This window comes from Botrytis porri, assembly GCF_014898465.1.
Source record: "Botrytis porri strain MUCL 3234 chromosome Unknown BPOR_006, whole genome shotgun sequence".
NCBI classification, from domain to species: Eukaryota; Fungi; Ascomycota; class Leotiomycetes; order Helotiales; family Sclerotiniaceae; genus Botrytis; species Botrytis porri.
The window spans coordinates 1,373,351-1,397,643 of record NW_024066080.1 but is presented as its reverse complement, the minus strand read 5'-3'; the positions used below and the strand labels follow the sequence as shown (position 1 = coordinate 1,397,643).

At 43.2% G+C, this 24,293-nt stretch overlaps 9 protein-coding genes across 9 annotated transcripts; 6 read left to right on the top strand and 3 right to left on the bottom strand.

Annotated features, from left to right (window-relative positions):
• Positions 1-217: 217 nt before the first annotated feature.
• EAF01_004939 (uncharacterized protein) lies at positions 218-1,201 on the bottom strand (the record flags this gene model as incomplete). The annotated part of the gene is made up of 4 exons (XM_038913193.1): positions 218-334; positions 392-569; positions 634-898; positions 949-1,201. The coding sequence occupies 4 exons, from the start codon at positions 1,199-1,201 to the stop codon at positions 218-220; spliced, it is 813 nt and encodes a 270-aa protein (XP_038771279.1).
• Positions 1,202-1,540: 339 nt separating this feature from the next.
• On the top strand, positions 1,541-2,983 carry EAF01_004938 (uncharacterized protein; the record flags this gene model as incomplete). The annotated part of the gene is made up of 1 exon (XM_038913192.1): positions 1,541-2,983. The coding sequence occupies one exon, from the start codon at positions 1,541-1,543 to the stop codon at positions 2,981-2,983; it is 1,443 nt and encodes a 480-aa protein (XP_038771278.1).
• Positions 2,984-3,772: 789 nt separating this feature from the next.
• On the top strand, positions 3,773-4,435 carry EAF01_004937 (uncharacterized protein; the record flags this gene model as incomplete). The annotated part of the gene is made up of 1 exon (XM_038913191.1): positions 3,773-4,435. The coding sequence occupies one exon, from the start codon at positions 3,773-3,775 to the stop codon at positions 4,433-4,435; it is 663 nt and encodes a 220-aa protein (XP_038771277.1).
• Positions 4,436-6,301: 1,866 nt separating this feature from the next.
• On the top strand, positions 6,302-8,319 carry EAF01_004936 (uncharacterized protein; the record flags this gene model as incomplete). Its single annotated transcript, XM_038913190.1, has 4 exons — positions 6,302-6,408; positions 6,481-6,535; positions 6,590-6,741; positions 6,810-8,319. 4 exons carry the CDS (start codon positions 6,302-6,304, stop codon positions 8,317-8,319), a joined length of 1,824 nt encoding a protein of 607 aa, XP_038771276.1.
• Positions 8,320-11,239: 2,920 nt separating this feature from the next.
• On the top strand, positions 11,240-14,271 carry EAF01_004935 (uncharacterized protein; the record flags this gene model as incomplete). Its single annotated transcript, XM_038913189.1, has 6 exons — positions 11,240-12,586; positions 12,699-12,733; positions 13,327-13,823; positions 13,874-13,915; positions 13,968-14,030; positions 14,075-14,271. 6 exons carry the CDS (start codon positions 11,240-11,242, stop codon positions 14,269-14,271), a joined length of 2,181 nt encoding a protein of 726 aa, XP_038771275.1.
• A 201-nt stretch (positions 14,272-14,472) lies between these two features.
• Positions 14,473-14,813, bottom strand: EAF01_004934 (uncharacterized protein; the record flags this gene model as incomplete). The annotated part of the gene is made up of 2 exons (XM_038913188.1): positions 14,473-14,556; positions 14,613-14,813. The coding sequence occupies 2 exons, from the start codon at positions 14,811-14,813 to the stop codon at positions 14,473-14,475; spliced, it is 285 nt and encodes a 94-aa protein (XP_038771274.1).
• A 2,086-nt stretch (positions 14,814-16,899) lies between these two features.
• Positions 16,900-18,435, top strand: EAF01_004933 (uncharacterized protein; the record flags this gene model as incomplete). The annotated part of the gene is made up of 1 exon (XM_038913187.1): positions 16,900-18,435. The coding sequence occupies one exon, from the start codon at positions 16,900-16,902 to the stop codon at positions 18,433-18,435; it is 1,536 nt and encodes a 511-aa protein (XP_038771273.1).
• Positions 18,436-18,964: 529 nt separating this feature from the next.
• Positions 18,965-20,074, top strand: EAF01_004932 (uncharacterized protein; the record flags this gene model as incomplete). Its single annotated transcript, XM_038913186.1, has 1 exon — positions 18,965-20,074. One exon carries the CDS (start codon positions 18,965-18,967, stop codon positions 20,072-20,074), a length of 1,110 nt encoding a protein of 369 aa, XP_038771272.1.
• Positions 20,075-21,303: 1,229 nt separating this feature from the next.
• Positions 21,304-23,947, bottom strand: EAF01_004931 (uncharacterized protein; the record flags this gene model as incomplete). The annotated part of the gene is made up of 2 exons (XM_038913185.1): positions 21,304-23,744; positions 23,791-23,947. The coding sequence occupies 2 exons, from the start codon at positions 23,945-23,947 to the stop codon at positions 21,304-21,306; spliced, it is 2,598 nt and encodes an 865-aa protein (XP_038771271.1).
• Between the last annotated feature and the right edge of the window lie 346 nt (positions 23,948-24,293).

Genomic DNA, 24,293 nt, shown 5'->3' with positions numbered 1-24,293 from the left:
GTCTCATGCAATATTCTTAAACTTAGATTTTTGTAATCTATAGGCAATATAATATATAATAAAAATACAAGTATTCGCGTATGCATATGAATATCCCTCCACGTTTCCAGCTACTCTCATGTCATGACTAATCGCCAAGCCTCCTCAAGGTTGAAATTCAAAACTGTGCCAACTTCGACGTCAAGAACATTTATCCTGGTGTTTTGATTGTGTCTATTCATAAAGCCGAAATTACTATGCTGCTATTCAGCTTGGAATCTAGTAATATGCCAGTCTCTGGTTTGGAATCTAGCAGCTCTAGAGCTTCCCTCAATTTCGTACTCAACTCCGGTAGCTACAAAAATTCACGTCAGTCAATCAGAAACTGGAGGCTCTAGAGGTAGCAACCCACATATGAAGGAGTGAAGATGCTAAAATGATCACCATCAACTCGAAGCTCTTCAACTATAAAGTTGTACGGATACTTTTGCCAACCTAAAGCATATTCTTCACGAAACCAGTCGACCTCTACAACCTTCTCTGTCGGTACTACCTTGAGCGCCCTTATAAAAACAGCGGGTGGCGGTCGTCTGAATCTCGATCCATCGTCAACATGCATGTACCTTTTAAAGTGAAAGAATGAAGAGACTGTACCTTCCGTTTTCCCAAGTTGGCAACTCCCAGACTGAGAGCGCATGGATAATATCATTCACAGCTTGCTGCTGTGCCAATCTACTCTTTGCTGTTTGATCCGGTACGACTGGAATATGAAACTGAACTGGTGGTGAATCCTTTGGTCGCCAGTCCGGAAAATCAGGATATGGCGTATCTAACAAGATTATTCCAGCGACACAAAGTTCTGGAATATTCTCCAAGCACTTTGCAACTTGAATCGCTATTGACCCGCCCGCAGACCAACCTGTAGCAAACTTGAGTGATGTTATGTAGGTAAGAAAGTGGGAAACTCACCACCAAGTAGGACTTTGCCTCTGGAGACTTTTCCCCGGATGTATCCAGCATACAATTCGCCCATTCCTTTGATACCATGTTCAAAAGTACCGCCATCATTGAGGTGTGGATATGATACTCCCCATACGTTGCGGTTTAAGCTTTCAAGGAAGTAATAGGGTAAAACCGTTCCACCACCATCATGAAATAGGAATAATGGAATTGCAGATTTGTATCGCCGAGGGGCTTTCTGGATTAAAACTGGATTCTCCATAATTTATAATAGACTATATTTAGGAAGAAGTTGAATGCATGGTAAGAAAACTCCAAGAACTCTTGATGATTTCGATTCGGGGACGAAACAAGACAAAATACCAACTAGAAAGAAGATGGGAAATTTTTGATCACCAGCAAGGTGAATATTCGGGTTTAATGACCGGTGGCCGGAAACCCAGACAGGTTGTGGATATCCCGCGGACCTTGGAAAGTGGCTCCCAGTTCATTTACATCACAGAATACAGAGAGCACAGCCCCATCAGACATTGCACAGTTCAAAAGCTCTGCGGTCTTTGACGTTCAATGAAAATCAATTTTCTACCCATTTTCTCGAAAAATGTCTAGCAGCACTCCCCCCAATCAGGCAATGCCTTCCGCGACCGAAACTTTAATCACTGAGTTGACGCCACTAGATCACCTCATGCCTCGAACATATGTAATCAGTATGAATTGCAGTTGGCCAATCTCTCGCCGCAGTAACATTGAAGATATCCATAAACACTTGAAGCGAGGTTTGGAGCAGACTATAAAGGAAATCCCTTTTCTTGGCGGGTCTGTCGTCCCTACGGGTTCTCCTGGAAAGTTTTGCATCGAAACTTTACCTGGAGATTTCGAAGGAAATCAATTGATATTCAATGATCTCCGTACCGGAAGTAGGAATTCATGGCCACATTCATACAAAAATTTAAGAAAGACAAGGTTTCCGAGTACTCTCTTCACAGACGACTGCCTCAGTCCAGTGAAAGAGTATATGACTCGGGAAAGACTGCCGGTTATAGCTGCTCAGGCAAACTTCATTGATGGAGGATTGATTCTTCATCTGAGTGTCCTTCATACAGCATGTGATGTACTTGCCTGGAATAACATCCTCTCCATTCTATCGAAGAACGTGAAAGCTTCTTGGCCCACCGAAGCCGAAGTGTCCCTCAATGACGACTTGCAAGACTACAAGGTCTTACCTAGCTTTCTTGATAGAACCCCACTCATGGGCGGAAATCTCAATGTTGAGCGAATGGATGTTCGAGAATACAAGCTACAACTTGCCAATTCAAAGCTCGAAGATCCTAGAAATCACCTTATCAACCCTCCCCCAAAGTCAATTACTGAGATGGAAAATGCCCTCTTCTGCATTTCCAACTCAAAATTGGGAGAGCTCAGAGATTCTATCTCAGCAGAAGGTTCAGCGGCATCCTGGTTAACAGTGAACGATGCACTGGCTGCGTTAATGTGGTGTTGCGTCAACCGTGCCAGAATATCGAACGGGAGTCAAAAACTTTTACGGGGAAATTTATCTGTTGCATATGATGGTCGTACAGTTCTTGATCCACCACTGCCCAAGAGATTCATGGGAAATTCCTCTCTGGGGTTTCCCATCACCCTTGATATTCATCCGAAGTCCGTTTTTGAAGCAGCACTTGCTATCTCCGAGTCACGAAACGATTTTAATGATAAGCATATAAGAGACATTATCGGGTTCCTAGATGGCTTGGGCGATATTACACAGGAACGTGTATCATATGCCAAGACTCTAAATCCTATTTTGGTCATTAGTAATTTGAAAGATATGGGGTTTTATGAGCAGGACTGGGGTGGAAGTTTGGGATTTCAGGATGCTTTGAGGATGGCCAATCCTTTCTTAGACTGCATTCCTAGAGTAGTACCGATGCCGGCACAGCGGAATGGGAATGTAGATTTGATTGTTTGGATCGAGAAATCAGCAGCCAAGAGATTGAGGGAGGACGAAACTTGGAACAAATGGATTACGCCTGTATTCGAGTAAGTAATAGAAACCAAAAATCGTCATTGGACATTTCGAAGGGTTGTGGACATTGAGAGCGTGGGAATTGTTGTAATTATCTGGCGTATTCAAGTTTATGTTTAGATTTACACAAATATGTTTCTCTACAAATACTGTAGATATTTCAATATCCAGGGGTTTGCGATGTACAAGTGTTGGCTTAAAAGCTGGTCGACTTCTCTGGTCGTAAGTGTAACGAGAATCTGCTGGGCACGAAAACTGAACTTGATAAGATTTAGTATATCTTTGTAGAGTCTCAAAATATAGCTGCATATCACTGCAAAGTCTTGTTCTATCACGACTCCCCGATTTCACACAGTTATATCTGAATCGATATGCATTCTTTTTGAGTCCTTGGGTTGGTAGCCTAGCAAAAATGGTACTATCCCACTCTATAGATTAGTACAACGCATTGTACAAAAGCATGTGCACCAAACGATTGTGATCTAGATAGCTTATGACTGCCAGGCATTTTACAGAAAGAGACATTTCACTTAAACAGTGGCATGACGATAATATTGAGTGAAACCGAGAGATAAGTTGTACCATTGACTCAAAGCTCGGATTGAAAACTCCAAGTATATGCAAACCGAGGCATAAGAGGATACGTGCGAGTATAGCAGCGGTGGCCGATGGCATACTGAGAACACCGGCCATAAGATAAAAGCTGAGGTGCACTCGACCTCCAAATTATCTCGAACATCTCACAACTCAATTTCTCAAATTTACATACATCTCACTCCAAGGCATCTGTATTCGACCGAGTATACAATGACAAGCCACAGATCCGAATCGAAAGCAACGATCAAAGTCCGACCACCTCCATCATTCATCGGCGGGGTGCAAGACAAATCATGGACTCCTACTCCAGAGAACTGGCTCTATGGAGCGTGGTACATGACCCATACTTCTCAACAATATTACTGGGAGCGTACGAAGAACTTTGTCATTCAATATGAACCGGTCATGAATGGAGTCTGGCCCTGTACAAACCAAGAGCTGGTATCTCTTACTCCCCTCAACCAGCCAGAACGTATTTACACCGCCTTTGGAATTGACTCCCCCATTGCTGGCCTCGATGATGCTTGGCTGTGCCAATGTACAGGACATCTGAGCCATATATCAGACCACGTTGCATTTCTGGCCTGGGGTGCCGACTCGCAAAATGTGGACTGGGTCGTGCTGTATTCAACTCCACTGCCAGGAGCTACAGTGGGTCTTCCTGCACAAGTTGCGATTATGAGTCGCGAACGTTTCGGTCCGGACAATACGATGGTGGAAGCAATCAAAGAAGCTCTTTGCGCTGCGGGGAATTCGGAGTTGACCAAGCTGGTGGATAATTTGCGGCCTTTGTTGCAAGAAGATCTCGAAAGTGGGCGGCCGACCTGTGAATACCACGTGGTACAAAATGTAGATTCTTTGACTAGATTCTGATATATCTACAACACAGATAACGGAAAAGCGTAAAATGAAATTGCCAACCAAGTCTATTAGCCATTCACAGAACGTCAGAATGACATTTCGTGGATGTGGTTATGAAGGCGATCTGCGCGACTCCTTCGTCTTGCGCCACTTACATATTGTAGCACTCAAAATAAAGTTTAGGGCTAACTCCGGGAAACCAAAATGCCACCTTTACTACTAATCAGCAGCATTGATTATCAAGGGAGAAGGAAATCTGCAATGTGTAACAATGAAGTAGAGTTTGACTTGAAAATATAAAGTGGAAAACAATCTGCGTGAAAACGGGGGGCTTTCCTGTGAATGCAATGATTACCGCTCGTTTTAAGATTGGGAGGATAATGTTTGCTTGTTTGAGATCAGTTGGGGGAGACTCCGACATGCATGTATTTTTGAAGGGAAAGATCCAAAGACGGAAACAATTCATCCCAATGACATTCTAGTGTGAAGTTTAAACAAGATGAATCCTGACAGTGTCAAATTGTGTCACAGTTTTTATAGCTAAATTTCTGAGGACTGATTAAGGTTGTCGACTACCGGTAGCTACCGGGAGCGATTGGAATGGCGACACACTAATTGGGTTTAAACCTTATGTGAAATCACGGAAAACCAAAACACCGATCCAGGCACTTACAACAGATAACCACCCCAATTCCTTAAATAACGGGTCAGCCCGGAAATGCTTGGCTGTCTGTATCTAATTTAGTTCGACATATATGTAATTGTCAGGGTCTGGATACGCACGAAATACGAGATTAGCGCCTGTTTGACGATCAGATTTCAAGACATCTGAACCAAATTTTTGAATCATAGCGATTATTTTACAGACGTGATTTCGAATTCGTGCTGAACTGTCATTTTCGTGAATTGTTATACAGACGAGGATTTCAGGAAATGTGATTGTCAAATGGGGTCTAAGTTTCAGATCTGTCTGTTATTCCTTAAATAGAATATGTGACTGCGTCTATAACTGAGGAGCATTAAGAAGGTAAATAAATGAATTGAGTTATGTTATACCGCCTTCGTTAGCCAGCCAGGATCAGATTGTTCAGGCAGAATGACTCTCTTAGTTGCAGAAGAAAAGCGGTGTAGTAAAGTTATTCCATATACCTCCGTGGAGGCTTTCTTTTAAGGCTACATAGGTATTTATCACTGGTGAAAACCTTATTGATTGTAATCAGCAGGTGAGTGACATGCTCATTATTAATGCCAGTCGCGAAAAGTAGATCCAAATACCATCTAAAACCCTTGACTCTACTTTTAGGGTTTTGGTCGGGCGTCCGTTATTGTTCTAGATAGCATACGCGTTGTTTTGAAGACCGAATTATCCATGTGCGTGTCATCATGCCGGTATGAGCTCGGTAACCCTAAATTCTGGGGAAATATGACTATGCTTGACAGATATGATTGAAACCACAGATTTGCAAGGGGGCCATGCTTCAAGCGAGTTACCATGATATGCCCAGGACTTTTTTTGTTCAACGCCAATATCACTGCCTATGTTAGCTAGTAAAGCGTGAATAGGGTATCCCCTGTTTAAACTAACTATATTAGAATAAATATAGACTATACACATCAGTAATCAACATTGTGAAGGCAATAAGATCTACGGTTCAGATGGTAGAAAGGCTCTTTCATATCATCTTGTGGACCGCCCACTAGGTTGTAAATGGCTACAGTAGATGCGAAAGTTAATCAATTTGACCATGACGTCCCGCAGGCGTGGAGATTCAACATGCAAGTGGGTTATGCGGGTGAGCCACTTAAGACATTTGCAAAGAGAAATCGAAAAAGATAACGATAGCTTCGATACGGATATCAACTTGATTATATTCTCCGATGACCGATTGTCAAGAAAGCACTCAAGCATACTTTGGTTCATACATCAATTCTACTTCTTCTGCCTCTAAATCAGTCAAACCACTCAAACCACCCCTCATGTCACCGTAGGTCACTTTCTTTCTTTCTATCTCCAACTTTTTGCTGAAAATTATGTTAATTATGGCTTCAAACAACAGACCACAAAAACCTCCAAAGCTACGACATGCTTGTAATGAATGTCATGCATCTAAGGTCAGAAACTATTAATACCCTCCCAGAACCGTTTAAAATATTCATTTGGAGTAGGTCAGATGCAGTGGAGAACGTACAGGATGTCGACGGTGTGTATATAATCAACAAAAATGCACCTATAGTGTCTCCATGGTGGGAAAAGTGCAAGGCCATCGGAGGCGAGCTTCAGTCCTTAAAAATACAACAGTGACAGGAACAGCTCCTAGGCATGTTAATCCAGATAATCATTACCCATTCGAGAGCGAAAACAAATGGCTAACAAGTTCTGCATTAGATCTGGTAACCAGTCATTAAATATCAACACTTCAACAGAGATAATAACCGTGGCAAGCGCGGATGTCATACATAATGAGGCCAACGGCAATAATTTGAACAGCAAGCCGAACGATGTACCTGTGGAAAGTAGTGAGGCCATAACTTCTTCACCTACGCATTGCAGCATTCTTCCTGGGGAAAACAACGACAAAGTTACCACAAGCTCGGCACCAGAGAATTTCTCGACGAGCTTGGAAAGCATAGATACATCATCCTTAGAGACTCCAATAATTGAACACGAATTCTCATGGGATTTTAGTTCTGACGAAAGAGCTGATGTCCTCAACTCGCTTGCGCTCGAGAACCCCTCGAATGTAGATAGCATGAAGAATCCGGAATATGGAGACTTCGAATATGACTTTTCAATTCATGAAGTTCCTGCGACTACCAGCTCCCAAGATGATAGCAGGAGTCCCAAGAGGCAAATTGCTGGTCCAATACCGATTTCACCAATTCCTACATTCCATCCTTCTCGGAAAAGGACTCATTCAGACTCGTCAGAAAAACAATCTCAACACGCCCAAAATGATTTGCGATGGAGATCCCAATCCCAATCATATACGCGTCCAACAATTTCAACACAGCATCATAATCATGGCTTCTCTCGTGAGATGTATGAGTATCCGGAGAGTAATGCTTCCTTCGATGCAGATTGTGGTTTTGATCGAGGTTTCACCTGCCACTCTACCACGAGTCAAACGAATGTGAACCACCAAAGTATGAATCGAATGCCACAGACTACACATAATAACAAAATCTCATTTCCAGCCCAATCTCATTATATGGCCTCTCCTATACTTTCCTCGGTCACACAATATGAAGCTTCTTGGCGCTTCACGTCAAAGTGCTTCATAATAATTAACAAACTCCAAAAATTACTTCGAGATCCATCGTCTCTATCTCTCGATGTGATTCTTGCTACCAACAAAAGTGCAGTATCTGAGCTGGCTCAAATATTTGACAGTACACTATCTTCAAACACAGCAAGAAGTGCAAGCCCGGAAGACTTTTTCTCTACTCACTCTGGACTTCAATCAGCTAATAGCTGTAATTCTTCACAATTGATGGATTTTACCCCTTTAATGATCTATGTGATCGCGCTAAAGCATATTCACGATCTCTACTCGCAAGCCTGCTTCATATTTACTCAAGACGACCATCGAAGGCGCTCACCCTCCATTCCATCACCCCGAAACACACCCTCCAGCTCTAGTTCGCCATCCTCAAATCCTTTCGGGCTTCCACAACTCGATTTTGGCACATTCAAAATCGACATTGCTGATCAAAGGAGACTATTTTCGGAGATCATAGCCAGGGAGCTTGGAAATTGTCTGAGTGCTTGCACGAGACTAAGGAGTTGTTTCTTGATGCAGCCCGGTGATATAAGTGCTCCGACAGGGTTGATGGAAGAGACGTTTTTGGGTATCGAAGAGGGGTTGCAGACGATGATAAAGCAAGTCAAGATATGATTCACGAGAATTGGCCAAGGGAGTCAAGGTGGTGACATGATTTTAATGTGGCGTTTTAAGTTTCAGTTTTGCTTTTTAAATCTCGGTCTGGGTGCGGAATGATTAGAATCAAGTTCAGACACTTCTTTTTTCTGTATCCATAGAAAGTCTACACAATATTTTATGATATACTATTACAAATTGGACTATGGAATGAGTATTGGGTGTCGTGAATTAGCCTAATCAGTCATATCTGTCTTTGCATATTAATAGAAGTGTCTATGATATTTCATGATTACAAGACAAATCTTTAAATACTATTAAATCATCTATCTTTCACATTTTCCTCGATGTTACAAATTTTGGCTCTTGATTGGTTTTACTAGCCTCGTTCCATACACGATCAGAGTTGGCAAACGATTTTCAAGCTACAATGGCCCAGATTATCAACAATTCTAGGTGGTAATTTGACATCAACAACTTACTAGTCAGAGCATAGTACAAACCCTTAATTGTAATAGTTCCCGATCACAAAAGTATAGAAGCTGTATTATTCGTGAAATTATCTATAACTAGTGATGCACTGTTTAAAGATGAGAACCAGTGCTCACTACTCGAGGCTTAATGTTTATGCAATGCTATTTCCAATATTCTTGTTCTAAAATTGGCTATTATAAGCTTTGCCTTAAGAACAACCCCTCGAGATGCAGATAGAAAACGCAGTGAGGCATACTTCTGATTAGTTTATTTTATCTGCTCTATTCGAAAAGAAAGAAAGAGCGCTGAGCCATGTAATACTACATACATCCAACTCTCATAAAGACAGAGGTCTTTCTACAAGAAATGTTTCGTTAGTTATATGGAACTTTTGCATAAGGAAGCTGAGTGAAATAGATTCTATATGTCTTTTATATATACTTATCTCTCGAGACTTTGACATATACTTAATTAGTAGAATAGAAAGCCTCTTTCAAGAAGTATACTTTCCTCAACTGAATATTTAATAAGATATTGAAAAAGTTTTTTTTACTACAGAGTATCATACTTTGATTTAAAATAGAATGAGTGGTATCTAGTAAAATAGTAGGTTACACAAAGTGTGTGTATCAAGAGGAGCCCTGTATCTAGATTCGATTCATCAGAATCTTCAGGAATTGAAATACGAGTCATTTTACATGTTTTAACAATCATACTCGAAAAACCCTCTCCTTATCGATTAGTCATGAAAAATATACGACTGGTGGACCATCAGTGAGTGTACGAACTGATGGGGACACTGCAAAATGGGACTTATGAATGTCTCTTCAAATCTCAAATTATACATCTTAGAAATTGTAAAATTGTAAAATTAATTTATCAGAGATGGAACAAACAAAAGGTCAATTCTGATATCAAACAATTGAAGAATCAATTTCGAGAGTTGAGAAGTGTCCTATTAATCTGTTCACCTACTGGTGGACGCCAGGAGCTTCGTTACTCAGGCTAATCAAGAGGTTAAAGTCTCATCACACAGTATTTCAAAATGGTTATAGAAGTATTAAAAGCATTTTATGAAAATTGTACTTCAACTTCGTTATGATCTTTCAAGTCTATGTACAAACCGACTATTGGTGACTGAGCTTTAGTTGTCTACTCTATGTGATTTTAATTTCAATCATGTTTTTAGTGTTGAGCTACGTTCTTTAGCTACCTTCTAGAAAACTTTGACGGCTATTTATAGTACTTGGTTTGTTCTAGGCACATACGGATATAGACCCTTCTTTTGAGTCTTCACGTAGGGTTTCAAAAGGTTGTCTTTAACAGGTGAACAGCTAGATATTCTGATGTAGAATATTTTTCTGAGAGTAGAGGTTGTACCAGTAAGGCACGTGCAGTAAGGGTATCGTCGCATATCATCGGGCAAAAGTCGGGGTTCAACGCTTAAAGGCAAGGGCTACCCCTGAGCCATGTCATGTGCATGACGAACTTGGAAAAAAAAATCTTCACCTCGTTTCTGCTTTGACGAGTTTTGATATTCATCCGCAACTCACCAATGCTCAACTTTGCGATTCTATACTTCGCTGATACTGTATCATCATACAGCACAAAGACCCTGCACATGTTCATCTATTGGCTTTTGCAACTTCGAGGACCAGATGCAATATGCCAACTTCATCTGGTTTAAATTCGCCAGAGTCGTCAGTATACCGGTACACTATGCTGGCAAAGTCAGTTTCAATGACATAAAAAGATCCACCCACTGACCGTAATTGTGGTTTTCAATATGCAAATTCATCCTAACTACATCGTACTCCGTACAATCTTGATTCTTCAATCACTTTTAAATCCCGTCGATTCTATTTGCTACTATACTGTCTAGACTCTTCGAGATTATTTTGAATGAATGATCTATTGCGATTTCATTGCTCGAGTACATGTAAGGGTTCTCATTACATATCCAAGTGTTAAGCAATCCTTGAAAATGTTGAGATGGTGGCAGGAGTCATTGAACGAGATCCACTCCCACAAACATCCCACAATTCCCTCCATGGTGCCACCCGAGTCCCGAGCAGACAACAACGGGGGTATCGCCCGGAGGATGCTCAAATCACTTCATAAACTGCGGAGGGCAAGCGAAAATCTCTCGTAATAGTTTTGCGAAGGTCCATCGTGCTTTCCTCATCCACGCATTTCTCAATTCTGCTGTATAAAAAGCAAATGTAATTCTTTCCTCCCGTATCTTTCTCGGGCATACTGGGTTAGTGACCATGCACTCCTCCCATACCTGTTTATAATTCTGCATTGCCCCCTCCCTCAACTCGACATATTTTCACTTTCTCCTGGCCCACTTCTTGTACATACAATACTCTATAATTCATCCTTACCGTGCTTTCTTTCGCCCAGCACTAAAAGGTCTTTCAACCTCCCGCATTCAATCTCCATCTCATAAAAATCGGCAACCATGAATGCAATCCAAGATGACCCGAACAAGATTGAATCAGGTGGTGCGAGCAAACCGTACACGCCGGACTCAGGTTCACACCACACTCAAGACAAAGAAGGAATCATGGGAGAGACCGCCGCGCTAGAGGCGCACGGGCGTGCGAATTTCAGTCGACTCGGCTGGAAGCGGCTAACTGTTATTTTAATTGTGGAAGCTATTGCGCTCGGTGCTCTATCTATTCCTGGAGCCTTTGCCACGCTAGGGATGGTAGCTGGGGTGATTCTCACCGTCGGTATTGGATTGATTGCCATCTATACCAGTCATATTATAGGGCAAGTCAAACTGGCGTTTCCACACGTGGCGCATTATGCGGATGCGGGGAGGTTGCTGATGGGACGGTTTGGGTACGAGCTGCTCGGGGCGATGTTTGCGTTGGAGCTGACATTTTCCGTGGGATCGCATTGTCTGACAGGAACGATTGCGTTTCTTAACTTGTCGAACAATGGGGCGTGCTCAGTGGTATTTGGGGCTGTGTCGGCTGTCATCCTGCTAGTGTTGGCAATTCCCCCTTCATTTGCGGACGTAGCCATCTTGGGCTATATCGATTTCGTGTCAATTATGCTCGCGATTGGCATTACTATTGTGGCTACCGCCGTGGTATCTGGTTCTTCAGCGGGAGGACTGGCGCAAGTAGACTGGTCTGCGTGGCCTAAGCAGGATCTCTCTTTCTCGGAAGCGTTTATCGCCATCACTAACATTGTCTTCGCATACTCATTTGCCTTGTGTCAATTTTCCTTCATGGACGAGATGCACACACCGCGCGATTACATTAAATCGATCTGGGCACTCGGCTTAATCGAAATTTTCATCTACACAGTCACAGGAGGATTAATCTATGCCTTCGTTGGGCAGGATGTGCAATCCCCTGCACTTCTCTCGGCCGGGAATCTCATGGCCAAAATAGCATTCGGCATTGCGCTGCCCGTAATTTTCATCTCGGGCTCCATTAACTGCACTGTCGTCGCCCGCTATATTCACGGACGCGTATACAAGAACTCGGTGGTGCGCTTCATCAACACGAAGAAAGGCTGGCTGACATGGTTGGGGCTTGTAAGCCTCATCACAATTATTGCATGGGTGATTGCGGAAGCGATCCCCTTCTTCTCGGATTTGCTGTCCATTGTGTCGGCGCTGTTTGTCTCCGGGTTCACGTTCTACTTCCCGGCCATGATGTGGTTTAAGTTGCTCAAGAAGGGGAAATGGTATGCGCGCGAAAACTTGTTCCTGAGTGTGGTAAATGGGGCGGTGTTTGTCATTGGGATGGTGGTTTTGGTAGGCGGAACGTATGCGGCAGTGGAAGACATTGTAAGTTCTTTTCTTTCAATCCTTTTCTAGGGAGCGGAGGCCGAAGTCGATCTTTGGTTGCGTTGATTCTCTTGAGAAGATGTGTGGTTTACTAATACACTATGTGCAACAGAAAAAACAATACGCCGAAGGAACAGTCCGAGGGGCGTTTACATGCGCACCGATATCATAGGATAGGGAATGAGGTGGGGTTAAATAAGTAATTCTCAAACAATATGGGATAGAAAACACATTTATTTCTCTCTCCTTTCTCTGTAACGATTAAGATCAACAAAGAATTAGAAGGATAGAAAGAACATGACCTTAATGAAATTAATGAAGATTCACGTTAAATTCGCTACTTCTGTGAGCTCCAACGTATTATGCTTTGTATCTTTCAAAACTCGAGAGAGATCCTTCTACCACTGCCAATGAGACTTTGTTTTGGCGTTTGTGGAGCAAATTGCTTGGTGGGTGAGATGTTGGTGTTGGATGACAATATTGAGATTAGGAAGTAGGTGGGTGGATGGATAAATGGTTCGTTGAATGTTGAAGGGATTGAATCGTACTAGTCTGCGCAACGATTATAGGCGGAGCGGACAACGGCCCTAGCGGGTAATTCGCAGATAACACGTTGGCGGAGCGGATAATTGAAATTTTTTCATGAGTCATTAATGGAGCGGATAAAACCTGCAACGAAACATTGGCGGAATATACAATTTACAGATATCCGACAGCTGGGCCATTTTTTTTTGGCGCAGGTCTGAAGAAAGACGAAATAAGGTCGTTGCCCTTGTTGTAGAAATTCTCAGTCAAGCGGACGTTCCGGCAACGGATTTTCAGTGTTCCCGCTTCCATCCTGCTTTTTGCATCAGTGTTGCGCTCAATAGAGAGTACATGGCCCTTACTTCTACGCTGAGAATATCACTGATTGGGTTGAACAGTTATACAGAGATATGCCACGCTCTTAAGCTTCGATATTACACTCAACGAGGTCTTCTGATTGCAAAAGATAACCTTTTCCGCTTTCCATGGGAGTCCAAGACGCAGCTCGCAATTCGAGGCACCATAGCAGACCATATCTTGCGAGAAACACAGCCGACCGACTCTGGTCAATTGAATGCAGATTTGAACGATAGCCGACAGGAAGAGCACTCCTCGCACCCTGGACCTGGGCTTGAAAACGAACCGTTCTCATCTGTGGCAGCTGATCCTGTTAGTAGTATAACCCAAGGCACACAATTGCCAGATTCAGTAGGTACGAGTTTGCTAATTCCTGAAGAGTTGTCCAAGGCTTATGATACATAGATAATGATCAGGGTGCAATGGATATATTAAGTGCAGCTGCAGGTAATATAAAACTAATATTCTGCTATGTGAGATGCTCTACTGATATGTATAGCTCTTGAGCAATCAACGACCGCAGCACTTAGCAATACATCATGTACATCTGTCAATGAACTTAGTAAGTGAATTTCTTCTAAAAAATCAAAGCTAACTTCATTATAGCCATTGATCCTTCACAATGGACAATGCAATCTCAGCAAGCCTTCGAACTGCAAGAACTAGGTCAACTCGCTTCATTTGATGTGTCTTTGCTCCCTTTGTTTACACACAACGCCTCCGATACATCGTTTCTCCCAATTGCTGATACCGAAAATGATTTCGCCTTTGGAGATATTGTATCATATGATTTTCCTAGTTAGATAACTTGACTAATTCCCCTTTTATTATCGCCTATATACAACAATAAGACAATATAATGCAGGACTAATTATGATATCCTCAGTGATATGTATCATCGATCCGGGATTTAGATGTTGACTGAGATGGGAAGTAAAATCGGAAGTAGAATTAGAGACAACTGGATCTCCTTCGATGACTCGTATAGGAATAAGGTCTGTTTCTCATGCAGAGGCAGAGAATTTTATAGGCTCTTGAGAATGAATTCGTATCACATTGTATTGAGTTCGGGTCTGCTGAGTACGAAACTGTAAAAAGTTAGATAAACTTCTCTAATTACAAAATGGAAAAAGATTCTTCTTGCCTTAGAAAGTAATCCTAACTCGTCAAAGAGGGGTTGACACCGCTGACCTAGCTCTGTATCTGCACATTTGTCTATTTTTGCACCTAGGTCAAATTTGGCATTCAGAAGCCATTCTCCTAGTTCTGACAGAATAATATCGATCTTGGATCCGCTCAGCTCGACTTTCTCCAGGTGCTGGACTGGTGCGACCGGTACAGACATTGCAGCAGCTGGAAATCAATGTTTTTGTAGTGGTTTGACTTTTTCTTATACAGAGTGAGAGTTGTTTTGAGTGTTAGTGTGCGGTAACGTTAATTTAGCACATTGTTTTGCCTTAGGCCCAAAGTTGGTTGCCTACGTGTGCTGACCGAGTAGACACTCTTCGTAGGAGAAAAAACGTCCTTTTCGCAGCCAGTAAAACCCATTATTTTGGTGTGTGGTCCGTGCGCGAAAGGGACGTTTTTTCCTCCTATGAAGAGTAGGCAGTTCTAGCTGGTAATTAATCATTATCCGCAAACGAAGTGCGCTTTGTGAGCTTAGTGTACAAGTACAGCAAGGTGCGCGAATGGGGTTGCCAGTTCATACGTGCAGTGCAAGTTGCGGCGCGTTGAGTCACATCTCGACTCGACTCGCCCGTTCCTGGTGTACAGGACTGGAGATACATGTGGCGCTGGTACTTGCCATGCTGCTTATACCTTGTTAGGTATATTGGCGGCCATCAATGAAATCAAAAAATCAATCCAAAAATTGCCTCAAGATCGCTAGGTTTATTCCTTTTGCCACCAATTACTGGCGTGATGCTCGATGGTGAAGATCACAAAAGCCGCAAGCTTGGCTTCAACCTGCCTTCGGCTGTCATGAGCAAACGCCGATTTTTACTATCCAACAAGCGCACGTGAGGAGCTACACAGCTAAAACCACACCAAGCACTTATATTCTTTGAAGCTCTACAAAACTTCAATTATTCACTCAAATTAAGAGCTGAGCTTTTTTCCTAAACATTCAGCTCACTTAGTAGAGTATTTTTTCTACCTGATTTATTACTTTATAGCTACTCTGTAAGTTCTGTACTCAATCACAGATCGACAAATTTTGAAGCTATTCCGAGTTTTCAACGCTCAGACCAAGTTTATCCCACATTATAGCACACTTCTTAGCAACCATCAAAACTTCCAAGTTTAAGGATAACTCTTAAGATTCAATACACAACTTAGAATTGTTGATTTAACTTCAATTGAACTTGATATTATGATCCGGCTCAGTTAGAAGAGTAATTTTATATGCAATTTGTAACATTAAAATGTTTAATCAGTGCTGTGTACTGATTAATATCAAATCCTCAGAAATCCTTAAGTGTGGCTTAGAAGCGTGGCTGCCGGTTGAATAGTATGTTGTGATAAACTACGGTAGCCTTCATATCTACTAATTTTTACTATCCCGGTACATTTGGGTCAGCGTAATCTACAGTATAGACAAGTGTTATCGTCCCCTTCAAAATCTTCTAATCTTCGGTCTTATTTATTATCGTTATTTTTCTGCCCTCTATCTTACTTATCTCTTCTCTATTCCTACTTCGTTTCTCCATTTTTACTACTCACGTTACAGTGATTATTACATTATTATTATATCGCACTTACACGAGACCGCTTCTATAATATCTTTTGTATACTTTGTACACAGTTCGTGTCCATCAGTACCTGCTTTGCTGTGTCAGTGGTTAAGTTCCTCAGTGTCTGCTGTTTAAGAACAACCCTCATCCTGTCTTTGGGCTCAATGGTTAAGTTCCTCAATGTCTACTGTTTAAGAACAACCCTCATTCTGTCTTTGAACTCAATAATTAAGTTCCTCAGTGTCTACTGTTTAAGAACAACCCTCATCCTGTCTTTGGGCTCAGTGATTAAATTCCTCAATGTCTGTTGTTTGGGAACAACCCTCATCCTATATTTAGGCTCAATGGTTAAGTTCCTCAGTGTCTGTTGTTTGGGAACAACCCTCATCTTGTCTTTGGGCTCAGTAGTTAAGTTCCTCAATGTCTGTTGTTTGAGAACAACCCTCATCCTGTCTTTAAGCTCAGTGGTTAAGTTTCTCAGTGTCTGCTGTTTGGGAACAACCCTCATCCTGTCTTTGGGCTGAGTGGTTAAGTTCCTCAGTGTCTGTTGGTTAATCCATTCCGATTCGGTTCATGCCAAAGGGTCAAGGCTGCTCTATTAGCCTGGGTGGGTGGGATACACACATAGTGTGGGAGAATTATTTCCAATACAATTATCCTTCATCACGTTTACAGCTGATCATATTTATAGTACACGGCATGGCGGTTCCAATCGACAATCTTGGGCTGAAATCTCTCCTAAAGGAGAGAGTCTACACAAAATGGGTTGATAATCTGGGCGAATCTTTTACGCTAGGTTCTCGTTCACATACAAACAAAGAGGAAACCGAACTTCTTATGGAAGTAGTCTGCGATTCAAAGGCACATATTCGTGTCCATTTCTCCCTCGACATATTTTGCCGGGTTAATGGCAAGCAACGTCCAACACAGTTATTATTAGTTGTTCCGCCACATGGTGACTTTAACTATGCTTTGAAGTCTCGTCCGATAAGGCAACTTGGTGATTTTCTCCACTCTGACGCAGTTGCTGTTCACGATGCTGGTATAATCAAATCAGAGCAGATTCATGTTCTTCCGTTTAATCTCCGTTCCCTAGGATTCGTTGTCAAAAAGACGAGGAAACTTAATACACCTTCCAATAGTACGTCGAAGGAATTGGCTCGTATGATCAGATCATTATCTCTTGTGAAGACTTTTAAGGTATATATAAAACCTAGCGATTATGCACAGCAAAATCTGAAAACTGTTTGGGAACGCTTGAGCGGTACAGGCGCAGAGATCAGTATATCCAATATGATGGACATGTACTCTATAGACGATGTTGAGGTAGTGGACTGGACCAAATTTGGCCTTGAGGAATTTCTGGACACACTTTCGCCACCGGTCGCACTACCGTCACAGGATGCACGAGTAACACCGAACGCACTACCGCCACCATACGCCAAGAACGATGCACAAAGGTCGACAGGAGTAGAGATTCCTCAGTCACCACCAAACGCATATACGAATACAAAATTAGTACCCAACATTGGCGATGCGATTGTGCCAGCAACACCGAGTTCTCTGCCGGTATGCCATGGTATTTTCTCTCCCGAGCCTGAAAAGCAGTCAAAGGTCGCAGGAGACTCGGACCTTGACGATATCCACAAAGATTCAGGACATGTCGAAAATTCTGAGTTGGACTCGGATGAGGAACGTCTCGCTGCGTTGAATGCTCAACAGCTAAGTCAACAACTCAGACAAAAAGAAATCTCAGATACTCTTTTGTCCAAATTCAGAAATTGGTTAAATGCGACAATGGCCATCGATGTAAATGTGTACAAAAACCCTGAACTGACTACAAGGCTTCGGACTCTCGGCACAAGTGTTCGCAATTCTGAGGTTGGACTGTTTGAAGCAACGAAACATTGGTGCTCTGCGCTGTTCTTGTTCAAACAAACAGATGCCAGCAGCCAAGCAAACGGAGACCCAAGCAAACAAACGGATGGATATTTTGTTTCAGACATGGCCGAACTCATCAAATGGGTTAACAAATTTCATCGTGACGCAGAGGTGACGGTGCTGAAGCACGATTTTCTAAGGCTAGGGAGTGCTGCTCGTGCATGTGACACGGAGCAGTATATGCATCATAAATGTGAAATCATTCTTCGCATATTCGTCAGCCCAACGGGGAGCAACAAGGTCTGGTCCGGAAAAAGAAAATTCTCAGAAATTGGTAGCATTGGGTGTGAATGAGCTCGATCAGCTGCGTAATTCTCAAATGTATGTTCTTTTTTTTATTTTCAGCTTTGTGTGGGGCGCCTGGAAAACAACGGCATTTCCCAAGCGGACGTCTTTTTTCCAGTCCCTATTTTTCAGCGGGCCGTGCAGAATAAAGGGGAGGTGAACGCTGTTGATTTGCATAATTATGTTTCATTTGGATGGGGAGCAACATGTTAGGGATTTTCTAGATTGAACAACAGCTGAGCAATTTCGTTCTTATCACCTTTCCTTATCGCTGCATCTTTTATCCTGAGAAAGCGTCAGGAAAGAACGAGGAAAGCCCCAAAAAATAAAAGCATCGCATTTGCACATTATTCATTAGGTATTCGACGGCAATCCCATATGGATATATTCCGCTGGCATTATCAATCTACTTCGTACCAACTAGGTGTCTCCTACCTTATCCTGCTCTCTCTCCTCTACCTTTCTCTATTTGTGTTCCGTTGTCTCCCATTCTAGAAATGAAATATTGTTCGGTTCCTCTTCTATTAGCCAAGAGTTAATGCTTCTGAACCTCAGAAGCTTTACATACCGCTCATTTAGCAGTGTAGAAATCGAAAACGCCAAATGGCCTAAAAAGCTCGGAATAGAAGAGGGAGCTATGCATTCAGGATTGATTATAGTTTCATGTGTCGTGGGTAGTGAACCACAATTACACTCCTTTTCTACCAGTGAAGGGCTTAAACAGACTTCGTCACCGACTTTGCCAAAAGGCTTCTTCATACATTCAATCAGTATCGACAAGAATGATATTTATATAGCTGGATGCAGCAAAAATGCAGAATACCCTTGGGTGATCCATGTCTGGAATCGTGAAACACTTGGCAAAGTCACACAAGTTACTGTGCCAACACTTTTTGAAAATCTAGATGTTCCCGACGAGTGGATTGAGCAAATGGTTGTACAAAACAACCCTCTTGTTGCGGTGACAGCTGCTGGGCGTCTTTTCTACTGGAATAACTTTAAAATTTTGCCAGATCAGATTCGAGCGCTTACTGATGATCAAACATTCGATGAGAGGCATATTGACACGATATATCTGAATCACAATTGCAATAGAGCAGTTGTGATGTCATTGATGGGTGGTAGCGAAGTAGCGATGGTTTTAGACGGCGAACTTTCGCTCGACCCCGCGTACTGCTCCAAACAGAAAGAAAATAGCGAGCATAAAGGTTACTATCTTCGAGTATCTACAGATTGTCAAACAGCAGTTCGTATCACACAGGCCGATCATTCCAATCACATAAAACCTCCTCAGCTCGACATATATACCCTCTCAGATAGCGAGCCTTTGTTCGGAATTGAACCTCTAAGCGAATCTCTAAATGCTGAATTTGGCCCGTTCACAGATATATGGATCAATAAATATTCTCTGGTATATTTTGGTGCAGATAGTGTTGTTCAAGTCAGATGTGATAATGACTCTAAAGAGACAGACGAGAACGATGACGCGGTTACTAGCAGTCACTACGTTATGATGAAAGAGGTACAGGATGTACCTACTTCCGCTGCAGCGATCATCCATGAATTGAAGAGTCCTGGTTCAATAAAACAGGCGACGAAACCCAGAAAAGATGATTGTCTTTACCGACATCAGACAAGATATCGATGACGCATGTCTTCTCGTGATTCTCGCCTACCTGTATAAGATACAAGTGATTGAAGTAAATCTATTTTTGTCCGTGTGGCCATGCTTCGTATTAGACAGAGCTTCGAGCCGTCTTGGACGAACTGTCCTTACGCCGCGCAGCCTGGACCCGCCGCTCCATGGATAATGCAAGCGCAGAAGCACATCTTCGGATTGACATGCCCCTAACGCGCGCAGGCCGATTCCCAACCCGGCTCTGTCTCTTTGGACGTCCCGTCACTTCTCAACGAGGGGACAAGGAGGTAAACACTAATGAGCCTACACGCACTCTCTACACGACTGCCTAAGGGGCTGTCTGTCCCACGACCCCTACTTGGCCGCCTACTCGCCGCACGCTCTGGACATGGAGGCTTTGCGGCATACTATGAGCGCTTCCACCATAAGGACACTGAACTTGTTGCTGTGGGAGCTCAAGAGTCCAGACCACTTTGCTGCTTGTACTGCGGCTGTTACGCGGTTTAATCGCTTTACACCTGCCAATTACCTTGACCCTGTAAGATGGGCCCTAGGTACGGACGAGGGAACTTTGACCTTAATCTCACTTAAATGATTAGTCTTTCCCTGAAAATTGGTCTTTGCTTGAGGACTAATCCTTTTTCAAGAACTACTCTTTCTTTTTAAGAATAATCTTTCTTGATAGACAAGTCTTTCCTGGAGAACTGGTCTTTTTTTCTTCTTCATCATGCGATACATTTACACTATCTTCCTTGGTATGAAATGACCTATGCTTACACGGCGCTTACAACCCACTGATAGAACGATGGTGTCAAAAATAGTATATGTTGGGCCTTTTTGATGAAATGTACTAAATAAGGAAGGACACCTCTCTGAGTGTGTATTCTAAATGCGGAACGTTAGCGAAGTCAAACTTATGGCTGAGGCTGTTTAAAATATCGATTAAACTTGCTAAATGAGGTAGTTTAATTATGTAATTCGGCGAGCATGTAACTGTAGTCGGAAAACGGTTCGCTGCCTGCTTATGGCTGTCGACTGTGCGTAAGAAACGCCTATTCAAGACTTCATCTTCAGCACAGTGGTAGTATCAATTATTGGTGTATTATACAATAAGATATCCCTGGTATCAATTGTATCGTACAGTTTTCCCCAGACCCTTTGTGCCCCCAAAACAAAAATCCAAATTCCCCCTACCTCCCCAAAAAACGCCTCATAATGCTAATACCCAGTTGCTTCGTCTATGCATTTACCTGTTCCTCCTTTCCCAGACGGTCGATTGCACTGTCGAATGCCTTGATCATCCCATCGTACATTATACTATGGTCCTGGAATGTGCCGGTAAAGATCGCTCCGTCCCTGATTGGAAAAAGAACATGTCGGAGTTCGCGAGCCAACGGCTTGAGATTCTCGAACTTCGGCGCAAACTCCGCGACGATGTTCTCAAATCTATTTTTGTCCATGTGGCCATGCTTCGTATTCGCAATTTCTGTATATGTTCCAGTATACCAACCTCGCAGTAGATTGGTCTTCAATCTTATCAGCTTATTAAGTTTTGGTCTACCGGTACCTTCGTAGCCATATCGGACGCACATCCATAAGAAAACGTAAAAAAATGACTCGAGGTCGTGCCGATATGTATGACCGTTGCCTTCAAGAACCTCGATCGCCATAAACTGCATTGTGCCAGTCCGGTGACGAGCCCCACTTGGCATACTGTCCAACTCCTTTGCCAAGTCCAAGTCAATCAGTCTTCCTTTCGGGTCACCTTCAGCAGGGAGCTCAGTGATGATGATATTATTTTCGGAGATATCCCGATGTAGAATTTTTCCATCCTCTAGCAGCGACCTATGACCTCGGATAGCATCGCGTAGCACCTCTAAAAGCTCTCTAACTGAACGATATTCGCGGAGAGGTCGTCCAGCCGGTGAAGTTACCAAACAGTAGTTCACTCGATTGTCGTACATCTCACTTTCGTAATCCGTGAAGCTGTCGACTCCGTCTTCCTGAATACAGTTAACGTTGTTCCGCTGCCACTCATTCCGACAGTGGGCCAGACTGTCAACTACCGTTTCTTGAATGCTGTGAGCGCCGATTGCGTCTGTCTCGCGTTCTTGAATACGTATATTCGTCCCGCTGGCATGACTACCGTCGGATTTAGATCTCTTCAGTCTGCTCCCCGGATCAAGTATTTCATTTCTTTTTCTTTTCTTTCCAGAGGAAGATGTACTTGCAACAATTCCTAGGCCTTTCAAGCGATTCGAACTACTCCTTGATCTTCCTTTGAGACTTGATTTAGAGTACCGCCGACTGGATTCCGGACTGCCGTCGACCCAAGAAGCTTTGCTCGATAGCTTTCGTGGCCTTCCGAAATTCATGTCTCGTCGGAAATGCGAAATAGTGTCGGGGTCGCCGTCAATAACAATCTGCTCATGATTGAACCACGTAGCAATACCTGTGACTCCCCTCTCTTTGGCCAACTTCAACAGTTTTCCCTCCTGCTGCCTTTTATCAGACGGCCAAGCAAACTTGACCACATACTCCCATTCCGTGGAGTCGCTCCTCCTTCCTCGATAACACGTTGTTCCACGACACACTATCGCTTTTGTCGAGGCGATTGGCTTGTCCTCCAAACAAATGTTCACATCTCGTGCCACGATGCACTTGCCGTTGCCATCGTGCTTAACGAATGTATTCAACCCCAACTCAGCGTCCGTCATCAATGCATACCCAGCAATAACCCTAACGAATCGCTCAGGCTCTTCGTGTACATCGAACTTCTCAGAGTTGTACGAGCCAGATCTGTCGAATACCCAGAGTCGCATTATACTTCCGCAGATCGTAAAACCAGGGACAAATCGCCGCTCCGGTTGACTTCCGAACACCTCACGCGCATACCCTGCCAACTGTACCAATGTTTTTGTAGAGCCATCCTCATCGGAATTCTGTTTGTGTTCCCCAATGACAAGTACATTTGACCAGTCATGCTCGCCATGTAGTAGGACAGCATCGGCGGGGGTGAGAAAAATGTTAAGCTTGCGATCAGCCTCCGAGCCACTCAACACTTTGTTCGCTGATGTGTAATACCTACGGCCCAATCCGCTGAGAATGGTGTCCTGGAATTTCGTGAACCACTCAAAAAATGGACCTTGAAGTGAAGGCTCTGGCCACCTGCTCCAACAGCCTTCTGCATATTGGGCCCTCGACTCGTTGTAGATATCCCTCGCCTTATTCGTCCATGACTTCTCCTCAAAGTATCGCTCAAAGAACCCTCCCACATTGTAGTAGACACGTCCTGTGAGTTCTTCGAGTATTCGTTGATCAACCTCGTCGTGCGTCTGTTCGGTTCCTCTCTGAGAAGCCGAGCTGGATCGAAGCGGCGTGTCGAGGACGGATTTCTCGAAGGCAGTCAGAGGTGTGATAGGATTTGTTCGCGCGACTAATTCAAACACGGCATGCCAAATATCCGCATCATTCCGAGTTGGTGTATCAGGATCATTCCTCAAAATCTGTTCAACCAGAGGGATAGCTGATGCACTGTCCAACTGGTTGGAATCCACGCGACTGTATAGGATAGTAAGGTCACTAGAGAGGGTTCTATCAGCAATTCGTGAAGGAAGGATACGGCTTGCTGGTTGATTTTGCAAAGCTAGAATAAGGTCGAGCACGAGACTTTTGACAACTATGTACGTTAGTGAGAAACAAAATCCCAAGAAGTTGAGCTATACCTGCGGTGGCAGCCGTTGAAAAGACGATTTGCACTGTATCGGACGACAACGCGATACCAAGATCGGAACGTATCGATTCAAAGCGACGACGGAAGGTGCCTAACCCTTCCTTGATCGGTTCACTTCTGATTTTGTCCAGTTCGGAGGCTGTAGCCATGATGGCAGATCGAAAAGGCCGTAAATGGAGGACTGAGGACCTGAGATGCGAGGATACAAGTTGTCGCGAATTTGCTGAGTAGTGGCGGGTGCGATATGATTACGTAAGAAATGCCGATGAGGCGAAGTCAAAAAGGGTCCAGCGCCGGAATAACCCGTTTTTAAATTTAGCTTTCTTTCGAGCCACAATAATTTGGGCCATACCTGTACCCGTTGCTCCTGAAAGGACAGCTTGCACAGTGTTGGAAGATTCAACGACGTCTAGATCTATGCGCGTTGATTCGAAGAGCCGACGAAAAGCGTAGAGCCCGTCCTTGACTGGATTACTGCTGATAATGTCTAGATTG